The following is a 13,920-nucleotide window of genomic DNA, read 5'->3' as shown; positions in this document are numbered from 1 at the left end:
TTATCACTGACAGCTCAAGGTTAATCACCTCATTTCTGGACCTGCAAATGGAGGACACACAGTTGTGGAGATGTTAAATGTCAGGTGACCTAAAAGTCGGAGTCCGCCATTATGACTCAACTTCCCTAATGGGAAGTGAAAAGGGGGCTCGTCTTTGCCGCTGTGGTCGCCATTGTCTGCCTTCCCAACAGATACAAATCCCTTTCTATTTCAGATCACATGCCAAAGAGGTCATCAGCCTCATTTAACCCCCCTTCCTCCCTTCTCTGTTGCACACAACAAAGCTAAATCCTCTTCCAGCAGGCAACAGGTGGGCCCTAAAATTGGGCCCTGCCACCTGAGTTAGGAGTGTACAGTAGGTGTGGTCAGGGGGAAAGTTTGGGGAGGGACCAGAGGCGTAGATTAGGGAGTGTGTTGTGGGAGGGTTTTGCATTGGGCGGGAGGAATGGAGATCCTGCAAGCAAGCTCAGTGGGAAAAAAAAAACCTACTCTAGATCTCCCAATGAAATGAGTCATGACCACCCCTCGCAGACACACCCCCACCTCACACCACTCTCTGGTCAGAGCATGCTGCCCTCTCCTTTGCCTTTTGCTGCCCTCAAACAGTGGGAGAACCCGACACCCCTCATCCAAAGCCAGGGCCCCAAGCACAGTCATGTGCGACTCTGACTAAATGCAGAGAAACTTTACACCATCGGAATAGTGGCGTAGAGCCTCTTCCAGCACAGTTAAGGGGTTTATGTACGCAACCGGGGGGGATTAAGATGATGATATTACAGAGCCAAAAAGTATCACATGAATTCATTTGGAGTGAGCGAGGAAGGCTGAAGACTGGCAAATCGGTACAAACACACCTCACAGACTCAGCGAAGCGCCGAGGAGTTAACGTTTTTAATGTCACAGTGTCACCTGCGTGTGTGTTTTACTGTTATCCAACCGAAAAAAAGTCGCACAACCACAAACACGCACTCAAACACCACGTGACACAGCCAACTAACCCAGTGTGTAAATACTGTTCCTCCTTGTCGTGACCTATTTATGCATGCACAGGCATGTATGGGTGTGTGTGTGTGTGTGAGAGAGAGAAAGAGAGAGAGAGAGTGGTTGGTGAGGTCACCTGGTTCAAAATCATGCTACTGCAAATAGAGCTGCTGATTGAATGACAGGTGTGTGACAGGCAACAACATTTGCATTCGTTTTACAACATTCGTTTTATTTCTTGGGATAAAAAAATCTGGAAGTCATGATTTTAAAAAGACTGGAAACAAACGTCAGCGATAGAGTTTATCGTTCACATACCACGCATGTAGTTTTGGTTGAGTAGTCTCTTTTTACGTGTCACCGTCCTGGGGTAGAAAGAATGTGATCCAAATCAGCAAAAATAGATTTAAGTACACTTTAACAACCCCGATGTTGTATTACATAAAGGATTAAGGATAAAGATTTATTACATCCAACTAAGCAAAATTAAAAAATATTATTATAATATTATTATAATTAAAATATTAGCAAAAAAAAGTGTGAGGTTTTATAAACGAAACAGTAACTCTCATCCATGTGTATACCTTTCTTTAATGAAAGAGCCCGCAGTCAGAACAGTTAATATGCTGCAGCATTGTGAATGAATCCTCCACAAGTCTTCTCCCTATCTGCATTGCGCTGTTGCATTAGACCTCACTGTTGTATCTATATGCTCTCTGGAACTGATCCAGAGTGGACTCAGTGGCCCCCATCAGCGCATTCATTCAAAGGTCAAACGGCCACCTATCCCCAAAGCGGCACCAGCAATCACTGAGCGCTCGGAGAGATGGACGGCGACCAACATTCAGCGCGTTCTCTGACAGATCATGCAAGAGTCCCGCGGCGTAACACAAATCCTCCGGCACAGCTATAGAGGTTGAGAGCAGCCCCAGGGGCCCGTCGGTGCAGCTGTTCGTCTCGCTGGCAAAGGTGCGTCCATGATGGGTGATGAGAGGCAACATCGTCGGGTCTGTTAGGAGAGATTATGAGGGAGATTATTTCATAGTGTTTCTAGTTTAAACCTCAATGAATGTAACGATCAGACGCACGCAGGAGCATACAGTAGCTTTATTAACACTACAACTGCCAGCTGTTTTGATCCAGTACTGTGCAGTTACTGATGAATTTGGAATCTCATACAGTGTGTTCGCATGCTTAAAACACACTTCTCCAATATGTAATTATTTAGTTCCCTAACATTTTAGGTTATAATTGAAGCATGCGTTAACCACTTTGCAGTATATAGAGCCAGTCAGTTAAAAAAAACCCTAAGTATCCCAAATCAAGTTCATATATTTAGTGCCAAATTACAACAACAGTCATCTCAGGTGCTTTATATTGTCAGCTAGAGACCCTACAATCATATGGAGAAATCCCCAACAGTCAAACGACATGCTTTGAGCAAACACTTGGCAACAGTGGGACGTAATAACTCCCCTTTAACAGAAAGAAACCTCTGGAAGAATCAGGCTCAGGGAGGGGAATCTACCTTCACAGTCAACCCTGTGAAGGTAAGACTATCTTTAAGCTTGTACCAACACTCGGATTGGTGGACTCAAGAGAAAGGCTCAAGCCGTGGAAGTGAGGCCAGAGGTGAGCTTCCACTGTGAACCAATAAACTTGCCTTTGTAAATGTACAGATTTACCCACAAATAAGTCACACCAAGCCACACAGGGTTACACACTTACAGACAAGATCACTGCAGATCAGATCCCAGGGAACAAAAAAAAGGCAGTTTGAGATGGCAGTCTATATGCAGTGGCTAACGAGCTGCAACACATCTCAGCTATGGCAATAAGGCAGAAAGGATGAGAAAAAGCCCTCAAACATTAGGAGAGCTGCTAGAGGGAGTGACTGTAACACCACTAACACTACCAAAGCAAACATCATAGCCTTCTTAGCATAAAACCATGCTGCTTATCGTCACCTCACTTCTTAACCTTCATCAGCTTTATCCCTCTGTAGTTACTACATCTCTGCTTGAAAAGACTGTGTTTTTCAAGCTGGTAAAAAAGTCAATTGACCAGCCCAGCTTTTGCAGCTTTTGCAGCTATAACAGCTTCAGTTCTTCTGGAAAGGCTTTCCACAAGGTTTACGGCTGTTTTATGAGAATTTCTGACCATTCTGCCTGAGGTACATTTGTGAGGTCACACACTGGCCCACAGTTTCCGCTCCAATTCACCCCAAAGGTGTTCAATTAGGCTGAGGTCAGAACTCTGTGATGGCCAGTCAAGTTACCTCAAAAGATCTCATTCATGTCTTTATGGACCTTTCTTTGATGCACTGGTGTGCAGTGATGTTGGAATAAGAAAGGGCAATCCCCAAACTGTTCCCAAAGACTCCTGAAAAACAACCCCACACCATAATCCCTCCTCCACTAACTTTACATTTGGCACAGTACAGTCATATAAGTTTTCTTTTAAATTTAACCTTTAATTACACAGGTAGTCAGTGTGTTTTAAGCACAAATAATGTACTGGGATATGAGAAACATGCAAACACACTGTATGTAATGCCATGTTTGTGCAACAGGTAGTCCCATTGAAACTCAATGAGACAGTGATGATTTCACCAAAACATTTGTACGTCTTTTGAAAAGCACAGTGTTTAGTGATTGACTAAACTGTTTGCGTAACATGTACTCTGTTAAATAATAAGGCAGTAAACCAGTAATAGATTTATAGATAAAGTGATACCAATGAACCATCCTGTGTAAGGCCAAGTCAACCAGAAAATATAGAGTACAGTGGTGTGTTAAAGGTTTACAGCCTGTTGTAAATCTTAATGCTCCATGATAGACAGAATCCAACAGATGAAGAGAGTGAGCAGAGGCATTCATGTAAATTACGTCACCGCAATAGGAGGAGGGGTAGAGAGGTGGCAGCAACTTATGGTGAAAAAGAGACATGATCCGTTTCTGAAAAAGAACCCTAACTTCAGCCTTAGTTTCTTTAATACATGGTTGATGTGTGGCTTAAAGGAAAAAATGTCATCAATCACAATACCTAGGTATTTGTATGAGGTGCCTCAGTACAGTTCTCCTGGCAACCGCCAGACCCAGACTTGTCCATCAAATTACACGATGGAGAAGCTTGATTCGTCACTGTAGAGAACAGATCTCCACTGCTGTAGGGTCCAGTGGTGGCACACTTTACACCACTACATCCAACACTTTGCTCTTGGTAATGTAATGCTGGGATGCAGCTGCTTGGCTGTGGAAACCCATTCCATGAAGATCTTTTGAGCTGATCTGAAGGCCACATGAAGTTTGGAGCTCTGTAGTGATTGACTTTACAGGAAGTTGGCGACCCCACTTAATGCCTCGGTATCTGCTGACCCTGCTCTATGTAAATACCCTGCTGTGTATTTACCACTTGTTAGTAAATACTTTGGGCAATACAGTGTATGTCATCTAGACCAACCACCTTTCCACTCTTCATCCTCTGTCCCCACTGTCTCCTTACCAATCCTCTGCACCTCCTCATTCAGTAGCTTTCTTTCTGTCCTGCTCTTTCTCTCCCTCTCGCTTTCTTAATTAATCAGTTCCTCAGAGTGTTCCTTCCATCTTCTAAACACGCTCTCCTTATTTGTTAGACTAGAAAGAAAGTATTTCTTATTTGTAAGTTGAACATACGGATAGCATTAAACTGTACTTTGACATCCACTCGTTTCTCTCTCCTTGTTATTATGATGTCATGATGTCACATTCAAATACTCATCAGAAAACCTTAAAACATGAGAAATCTGACTGAGAAGGGAATGATCCTTAAAACCAAGACAATTGAAAATGTATTGGCCCATAGCGTAGCCTCAGCCTTTACATTTGGATAACTTTGGAAAGTATTTAAACACTGCAATCGCAATTTTAGTGTACAATATGTGTTTGGTGGGATTTATTCAAATAAATATATATTAAAGATACATTTATTGAGATCTCTCTTGAAAACCAAATCACATCAATGAAAGCGTTGACACTTTTCCATTATAAGGTCAAGGTTTTGACCAAGTTTATCGCTTTTCCTACGAACGGTGCCGTGTTCACGATAGTTTTGAACACATCGTCATCGCTTCGTTTGCGTTTTGTCAGAAAAGCAGCTCTGCGATTGGACAAGCTAACTCTTAAGAAGAGCCATACCCCTCCTCCTCTTTCTGTGGGAATCCCCTCAACAACGTGTTTGGTTCGCAGAAAAATATTTTGACTTGTCGGCGGTTTTGACTCTCTGCAGTCACCTGTGACTCACCAGTGGGACGCTTAAGGTACCCGAGTGGTCGTACATGCCTCATACACTAAAGCAAATCCCCGAGAGTGACATTTATACGACGGGGAAGTTTTTACGACAGTTTCGCTAGCTAACGTTTAACCGAACGTCACGCTAGCGTAACTAGCTAGTCATGCTAACGCAGTTCGGCAACCTCAACCTATAAATGTGAGTCGGGCTGTGGATGCACAGTGTTTATTTACTTCGGGGTACGTTTTGACTCGAAATTAGTGTGTACGCGGTGTTATTACTGTTGAGACGTCGACACGGTGGCCATACGTGAAACGACGAGCTAGCTTCATTCAATTAAAAAGTCGGCCTACTACTGGAAGGTAGCTAATCATAGTGGCTGTTTGGGCCGCAAAGGCAGAAGTTGGCCTAGTCTTTAAATGATCTTTAAAAGCGCTATTAAGGAACAATTCTCTTATTATTCTTGCTTTTATAAAATCTATTTATTTTTAAGCTAACCGTAGTTGACTTGGCTAGTCAGCAGCTCTTCGAGTCAAAGGTCTGCTTGTTTTGAACTCATTTCCTGTGCGCAGAAACTGTTTTTACGGCGATCTTTGTTTACGACTGCTTTTCTCTGCTCTTTCTACGGCTTTTGTTTTTCTTTTTTTCGACCACAACAAATAAATAAATGCATAATAACAATAATAAAGCGAAAGTGTTGTGGTTTTTTTTTTTCTAAAAAAGTCGAACGAATGCTATATTTAGTTTGTTTTCATTAAAATTGTGGGAAAACTATTAAATTAAGACTTTGTAGGAGATGTGAGTTGTTGCATACCTCCATTAACTTAATCTCCCGTGCTCATTTCCTGTTGATATCCACAGCCTGCCTGCTTCACCACTGGGAAAGGAGGGGGAGAAACTATGGCAGAGCAGGGCTTTGAGGATTTACAGCTGAGCCAGAATCTACCCTTCAGCCAGGATTCATTTAAAGAGCTGTGGGACCAGCTACCGTGAGTAAAGTCTTCATTCCAGATTCCATTAATTTTATTATTATTTTTTTTTAAATGCAACTATTACTCCTACAGTGTGGCTGAATCTCTGTCTGTCAGTTTGGACACTATTTCAGCTGTGAACAGCAGTACAACAGGTCACGATGAAACCTGGAGGCCAGATGGCACCATGGATATGTTTCAGGTGTGATTACCCGACCTTATGCAGAATAGCATCTTTAAAGATTTGTCGAGATTCCTGTGACTTCAACATGCATGTTTATTCTTGGAAGCAAACTGACTTCCCTTTGTCTGTTTTCAGCTGATCAATGATCAGCAATTAGCTGAACACTTCGATGAAAAGCTCTTTGAGCTGCCAAATGATGCTTTGCAAAAAGATGGTGTTACACCTCCAGCCTCCACTGTTCCAGTCACAACAGATTACCCTGGTGAATGTGGGTTTCAGCTCAGATTCCAAAAGTCTGGAACGGCAAAATCGGTGACCTCAACTGTAAGTTATGGTTCATCTGACCTCGGAAAATCTTATAACTGTACTTGTGTTTTTTTTTTGTTTTGTTTTTTCTTAAACAGGATGATAAATGTTATTTGTCTTACATCTGTTTTAATTGGTATAAAACAAACGACCAGAAATTTCACCAGGAATTTTAATATGATGGGCATTTTAACTGAATCCAAGTAATTAAACCAAGACGCATTATATATGTAAAGTTTGAAGGTGCTCTCAATCGATTATTCTGCAACCAAACATGACATGGAGCAGAAAGCTGCTTTCTGAGGCTTTCCTCACAGATAAAGAAGACTTTGAGAGCTGCTTTTAGTTTAGGCAGCAGTTGCTGAACTTAGTTTTGTGTGGGTTGTTTTTTTTTTTGTTTTGTTTTGTTTTTTTTTTTTTTTTTTTTGAATGCAGAAGGGCATATTTTATTTGTTTTATAACTGTTTTAATTTAATAAAACAAGTTAAACTCTCATATAGAGTTTAAAATGTGGAGGCTTGTTAATGAAAAGGTCTTAAATTGGTAAAGTCACTGCTTTTAAGTTATCCCTTGATTTTAAGATGAAGAAAAAAAACATCTTACCTTTTTTTATTAAAAATCCATTCTTTGGTATCGGTCATTGTGCCATTCATGTGGAATCTTTTTCATTGTGACGATTCGCTGAAATTTAACTTCCACAGTCAGTTGCTGCATTTGAAGAGCCAATAGTGTTGAAGTTTTCAGTGACTCACCATGTAGTGCAATGTAGTTGGCTAGCTCAGTTAAAGTTAGGGTGCTCTGCAGTGTAATCCCCCGCCACCCCCACCACTTGCTCTGGTCTGCAGGAGAAGGGCCTTCTGCTTGCAAAGCACTGCTCTGACATGACGGGACATGTTCCTGCACCCTCAGAACAGAAAGGGTTAAAATTTTATTCTGGTTCATTTTGCTTTGCTGCTTAGAAAAGTTAATGTATTTAATTTTGGATTATTTTGTTTTAGAGTCGAAAGACTAGTTCAGGGGTCAGCAACCTTTAACACCGAAAGAGCCATTTGGAGTCTGTTTCCACGCAAAAGAAAACACTGCGAGCCGCAAATACTTTTTGACATCTAAAATGAAGATAAAACTGTATATAATGTTTTTTACCTTTATGCTTTGTGTGAACAACTAAGGTGTGTTGCTTATGAAATCCATGAAGTGCTACAGAGAAAGGTCATGTCCAAATTCATGGGCTGGATCCTCCTGAGGACCCAGCCTTCGTGGTCTACGTGGGCCGGGTCCTCAGAAGGTCGGGTAGGCCGGAAGTAAACAGTTGGGGAAATTGGACGGTCTAGCCTCCTGATTAGCGTCACCGCTGTCTCGGTGGAGTTTAATAAACTCAGCCGTCTGCTCCTTGCTATCTAAAATATAACAGGATGCTGGCATAAATTCTCGACCGTCTCATACTTCTGTTTAATCAGTTTTCTGTTTTGACGTTTAGTCAGCTGTGTGAAAACCAAGGAGGAACCCACCCGGGGGATTAATAAAGTTTTATTTTATCTAATCTAATAACTTTAATCTCAGCCAAACCGATTTACTCACAAACAAACAAAACACATTTTTAGGTTGTCTAAGTGACTTATGTATTACGTTTAACCCGAGTAGCGAAAGTCCGCGGCGATCTGAAAATGATGTGCCGGGAGTTGTGCCGTTCTCGGTGGCTTCAGTGGCCCTCGAGCTCCCGGCTAGCTATCGAGCTGGTGGGTAGCAGACGTCTCCGAAAACGTCGAAGCACTTTTGCAAATATGCGATATCTTGATAAATCGAGCAGATATTTGATGTTTACACAGCTACTTTCTCGCCTGAAAATATGTTAAACGTTTATTTTGTGACCCAGAAAGATTAGTATGAGTAATTTTAAAACTTAGTAGCGGCTGCCATTATTGGAAACTGGAGTTTGGCTGGGCCGCGCTATGAATTCTGGGATATGGTAGGCCACGAAGGACACACCCGATCCATCCTTCAAATTCGGGGAAAAGGAGGACTCATTTGTCGGAGGAGTCTACGAATCTGGACAGCCTTCGGCGCGTCGCTGTGACGTAATCGGTCTACAAATGCGGCCTCAGGAGGATGCAGCCCATGAATTTGGACACGACCAAAGTTACATTTTATTTATGTAATTAACACATTTTGAACTTTTAAAGAAATATAACAAAAGGAAAGCTGAACTAAAATGATCCATGTAGCAAAGAAAAACTGTTGTGAGCCGCCACCCTTATATCGCCTTTGGGCTTTTGGAGCCTTAAAAAAATAATTGGGGGGGGGGGGGGAAGCACTATGCTGCTAAAAAATGAAAAATAGATATTTGCAAAATTCTGCCTAAATATGTATTTTACCTGGTTAATGTGTGTGGCGGGGCGTGGTCTGCAGTGCCGCTGCAGGGAGGCGGATGCACCTGAGCGGCACCCGCAATCACGCCTCGCCGCTTTTACATCTGTGCTATCTATGCTGTTGTGTTGGTGTGTGTCGGGCTGTGAGCTGAAAAGCTACAGCCGCCTGTATACGTCAGCAACTGTGTGTGAAAAGTGGTCGATAAAGAGATGCTGAAAAGCGTTTTCATGCAAACATCGTCGGGTCTGCTGTGATACGTTTACAATGGGACTTCTGCTCCTGAACCTCTGCGCACAGCGTCTGCAAATCGGGGCTGTGCGAAGTCACTTTCATCTTTACGCAGGACTGTAAGCTGTCATCTGTGAGGCGTGAGCGGTGTTTGTTTTAGAATAGCTGCTGACAATGTGGATCCGAAGATTCATAACTGGCCTACCTGGGGTTGAAAGTCTCGATAAATGCACGGCGTTTCGGCGGGTACACCGGCCTCTGCGAGTGCGACTCTTATTTTGAGCAATGAAAAAATAATAGAATATAATTTTATTTTTTTTATTTCAATATCACAATCTTCCAATTTAGAACTACAAAAAAGAACTAACATAAATAAAATACACTTCAGCTAAATACTTCTAATTTATTTTCCCAAACCACGCGGAGCCGCACCATAAGGACTAAAGCGCCGCAGGTTGCCGACCCCTGGACTAGTTGAACAATTTGGCTCTGTTTGAGATTAAAGATTTAAACAATTTTTTGGGGTCTTTGGTGAGCATTTGAATCAAAAAATGTTATTAACAAAACTTTTTATTTTTATTTTTTTCTGAAGTACTCAGAGGTGCTCAACAAACTGTACTGTCAGCTGGCAAAGACCAGTCCCATTGAGGTGCTGGTGAGCAAGGAGCCTCCTCAGGGTGCTGTACTCAGGGCTACTGCCGTGTACAAGAAGACGGAGCACGTGGCTGATGTTGTTCGCAGATGTCCCCATCACCAGAACGAGGACCGTAAGGGACACTTTACAGCATTTTTTGGGGGGGAGGAAAAAAAGCAAATTGGTTGAAATAATATGACTGTGAGCAGAAGAGTTGGAGGTGGATTGAAGGGATGCATTGAATCTGAACATTAAGGATGATGCCAAGACAACAATGTGGCAAATTTCAAATTATTTAGGAGTCCAAAAAAAACCCCTTCATTTATTACAAACGAGCCTTTGCAATTGTCATTACACAATATTTAAATAATTAACTAATGCAAAACTAACACAGACTACACAGTAAATGTAGTCTTGCCTAACTGTTGGTGCATCCCTGACTATTTCAATTTGTTTTAATCTGTAGTCTATTCAGCTGTGGAGCATCGCAGCCATCTGATCAGAGTGGAGGGCAATCAGAGGGCTCAGTATTTTGAAGATCTACACACAAAGAGACAGAGTGTGACTGTACCATATGAGCCTCCACAGGTATGACTGCCCAACTGTGTTCACTCTGAGGTGCACATCTCCGCTTTTTCTACACAACTTTGATTTGTACCCATTCATGTTTCCTCCATCGGTCTCATTAAATTTGTCAGTGGATGGATGAAGTGCTGCAAGAGCTCCAGACATTTTTCTTCTCCGCATGAACACACCCCCACACAGTTCAGGGAAGGGGTACGATTTACACATAGGTTGAATGCGTTCACTTTTATACAGGTGTGCATTTCTTCAGTGGAGTTTCATACAGATAACATATAATAATCAATCATCCAAAAAAGAGACTTCATTTTTATGATCTTGCGATAACTTGATATATAATAAGTTGTACTTTTATAATATAAAAAATGTAGTCTTTCTTTTTTTAACTTTGGAAAGAACGGCGCAGAAAAGTTTTTTTTTTTTTTTTTTTTTTTTCTTGGATGTGTATCATATTACCTTTTAACTGTAGTTGCGTGAGCCAGCAGTACATTTTAATATTTATGCTTTTCCTGTTTCAGTTGGGCTCAGAGATGACCACTATCCTGCTGAGCTTCATGTGCAACAGCTCCTGCATGGGCGGGATGAACCGCAGACCTATCCTCACCATCCTGACCCTGGAGACTCCAGAGTAAGTCAGTTTTCTCTCTCGTGTGGCCAGAAGCGCAGCACAAACCATTTCTATGGTGATGTTGTTTAACAGGTCATCTTGGTTTTTGGCCTATTTTATCTTTAGAACTGCTCAAGAAAAGTCTCATCTTGCAGTTTGTTTGTGCAGCACAGAAAAGCCGTTTGACCCTTACTGCATTGCATGTGCTTCTCTAGGGGGCTGGTTTTGGGCCGGAGGTGCTTCGAGGTGCGCGTCTGCGCTTGTCCAGGCAGGGACCGTAAAACTGAGGAGGACAATAAACAGAAGAAGGAGAGCGGCACCAAAGAGACGAAAAAAAGAAGTACGTTTATGCTGGTTTCAGTTTTTGTTTAGTTTTCTTCCTGACCTCACTGATTTATTTATTTATATCTCCTAACCAGAGAGCGCACCACCTCCTGACACCACATCCACAAAGAAGTCCAAATGTACCTCCAGTGCTGAGGAGGACGACAAAGAGGTTTTTCTCCTCCCTGTAAGTAAATATGCATACAAGTACACTGAAATTCTCTCTCAACCTTTCAATTTCATGACTTTCCTCTAATTTCTGCCGCAGGTTCGTGGGCGTGAGCGTTACGAGATGTTGAAGAAGATCAATGACGGTTTGGAGCTGCTTGACAAGGACAGGTAGGAGGCACCCTGGAAACTTTTATTGGATATGACAGCAGCTACTGTAGACTGACAACAACAGGGAGTCGGTCTCAGCTGGTTCCAGTTGTCAGGTGTGCCTTTGGCCTTTACTGTAGTAGAATTTATCCTGTTTTCATCAAAACCTGGAGTCTCCTAATCCTGACACTAGAGGTCGCTGTGTGTGGTTGTTAACCATGCTGCACAGCCTGTAAACTGAAGCACATACCAGCATAGCTCCACATTACGTATTGTTTATGATGATCACACTATAGCGAAACATAGCTTTTGTAATAAATTAGCCGTGTCGTCTTGATGGTCTGGGTGTCTGTTTTTCATGTTGTATGAAAACAAAGTTGACCCTCTGGTTTCACATTGTTTGATGTGAGCACTTTTAAACTACTGTAAACGTGGCATTGCTACAATGTAGGGTGAATCCCAGTATTATATCAGGTGTGTAAGTATAGGGTGACAACCCGTGTCCACGGTTAATGTAGAGATCAGAAATGGCTGCATGAGGGCTCTAATTTAAAACAAACTCCTTACAGGCAGCAACTTCAGGGTTATACAGATGCAGCTCAGTGCTTTGAGATGAAAACAAAAATGAAGCATCCAGTGTTGAATACCCAAAGGTAGCATAGAGTAAATTAACATGGGCTATTTAATTGGCCATGCCATGGTTTTGTGTTTGTGCTACCTGTAACCTTTTGGGTATTCAAAGTGGAAGTTATGCTTTCGGTTTAGCAGCTTGGATGAGTGCACTGGGATGTACATTGGTCCTAAATATGTTGCATCATTTTATAACCCTGCTTTCTCTCTGCAGCAAAAGCAAGTCAAAGGTCTCAGTGAAGCATGAGGTTCCTGTGCCCTCCAGTGGAAAGAGGCTGCTGCAGAGAGGAGAGAGGAGTGACAGCGACTAAAATGCCCATCACCTCAATTTCGAAAGCAAACGTCACGTTTTTGTCTCAGCCTTCAGGTTTCTTTCAGGTTTCAGGTTGCCATCCTGCCTCAGTTAAACGGTTCCTGAAACTGTACTGCCTGATCAGTCACTGTAGACTGACATACTCTTGTGTTCAGTTATGTTTTTCTTTTCTTTTAAAAAAAAAAAAAAAAAAAAAAAAAAAGTTTTTGAAAAAAACAACCCTATGTTGGTAATTGGGTTAGAGCCGTTCAGCATGAGATTAAGAATGATCCTTGTCATAACGAGTCACTGCCGTTTATTTAAATAAAGTTCAAAGCTAGGCTTGGAAAACTTGAATGGAATTTGCCTCTGTTGCTGTATTACTGTGCCACAGTCCTGTCGCACAATGTCATTTAAAAAAAAAAAAAATATATATATATATATATTTTTTTTTTGCATGATTGTCTGGGAAATGCAACCACCTCTGCGCAACCTTGATTCATATGCAATATGTAATCATGTTTGTGTAAAACAGAACTAACCCATGGTATTAACTGATCATTCTTTAGTGGGGCTTTTTTTTATTTTTTTATTTTATTTTTTTAAATAAATGCAGATGTATCAGTTTTCACCATCACTCTTTTTGTTTCGCCTGTTGTTGGGAACATTTACTTTTAGTTATCAGTTAGATTTGGTAGATGAGGGGCTGGCTGGATCATCCCCTGAACTAACAGTCTTTTAGTATAGATTTTATTACAGGAAAAAAAAAGACAAGTGTCTGATGTTATAAGTTAGTGTTACTTGAGTAGTCACACAGTAAATAGATGTAATGAGAACAAATTTTTTTTTTTTTTTCTTCCCCTTTTGGACCTTTTTCATAAAAGGAAGTGAATGTGAGTGCTCAAGTTTGCATGTAAACGTCATGTTGATGTCCCCGCTGACCAAACAGTTTTTACACTGCCAACAATGTGTTAAAAGGCATTCCTCTTATTGTTTTTGATTATTTGGGGAAAATAGTTTTGTATAAGAGGGTTTCTCTATATTTTTCTGTTATTTTTCACTTTTGTATTGTACTAATTACTTGTAACTTTAAGCTTTAACGTAAAATAAATGCGATAAGGATCACTGTGGTTTTGTGTTCTGTTGGACAGCATAAACAAATATTTTTCTGTGCTTTGCAAGTCTGAATTATAAATGCAAAACTGTTGCTATCTAAAGGCTCCTACA

The 13,920-nt window shown here is 41.4% G+C and overlaps 2 protein-coding genes and 1 long non-coding RNA gene across 4 annotated transcripts in view; 2 read left to right on the top strand and 1 right to left on the bottom strand.

The window, feature by feature from the left end:
• LOC146580272 (Y-box-binding protein 2-A-like) overlaps positions 1-13,920 on the top strand; it is a 114,115-nt gene that overhangs the window by 16,928 nt on the left and 83,267 nt on the right. The gene's annotated exons all lie outside the window — the stretch shown is intronic.
• LOC146580283 (uncharacterized) lies at positions 1,024-6,205 on the bottom strand. Its single transcript, XR_014891244.1, has 3 exons — positions 6,065-6,205; positions 1,566-1,990; positions 1,024-1,346 (listed from the first exon to the last, which is right to left on the bottom strand). It is a non-coding gene; the product is annotated as an uncharacterized LOC146580283 (long non-coding RNA).
• tp53 (tumor protein p53) lies at positions 6,116-13,818 on the top strand. 2 transcript variants are annotated; one of them, XM_085266930.1, is made up of 10 exons: positions 6,116-6,239; positions 6,339-6,423; positions 6,541-6,729; positions 9,899-10,073; positions 10,407-10,528; positions 11,041-11,150; positions 11,345-11,469; positions 11,549-11,640; positions 11,722-11,792; positions 12,616-13,818. In XM_085266930.1, the coding sequence occupies exons 1-10, from the start codon at positions 6,151-6,153 to the stop codon at positions 12,710-12,712; spliced, it is 1,155 nt and encodes a 384-aa protein (XP_085123056.1). In that variant the 5' UTR covers positions 6,116-6,150; the 3' UTR covers positions 12,713-13,818. The 2 variants fall into 2 exon arrangements, with proteins under 2 accessions (XP_085123056.1, XP_085123055.1); XM_085266929.1 differs by having other exon boundaries at positions 6,118-6,239; positions 6,315-6,423.

The sequence above is a fragment of the Mchenga conophoros genome, linkage group LG3 (genome assembly GCF_057382185.1).
Source record: "Mchenga conophoros isolate Kocher_MC1m ecotype Shallow Benthic linkage group LG3, M_conophoros_male_GT1.1, whole genome shotgun sequence".
In the NCBI taxonomy this organism is placed as follows: domain Eukaryota; kingdom Metazoa; phylum Chordata; class Actinopteri; order Cichliformes; family Cichlidae; genus Mchenga; species Mchenga conophoros.
This window is presented reverse-complemented; position numbering and strand designations above follow the sequence as displayed.

Coding starts and splice junctions, on each gene's coding strand:
- tp53 (XM_085266929.1), top strand. CDS start 6,151: ATGGCAGAGCAGGGCTTTGAGGATTTACAGCTGAGCCAGAATCTACCC. Junction 6,730..9,898: donor CAAAATCGGTGACCTCAACT/GTAAGTTATGGT, acceptor TTTTTTCTGAAG/TACTCAGAGGTGCTCAACAA. Junction 11,793..12,615: donor GAGCTGCTTGACAAGGACAG/GTAGGAGGCACC, acceptor TTCTCTCTGCAG/CAAAAGCAAGTCAAAGGTCT.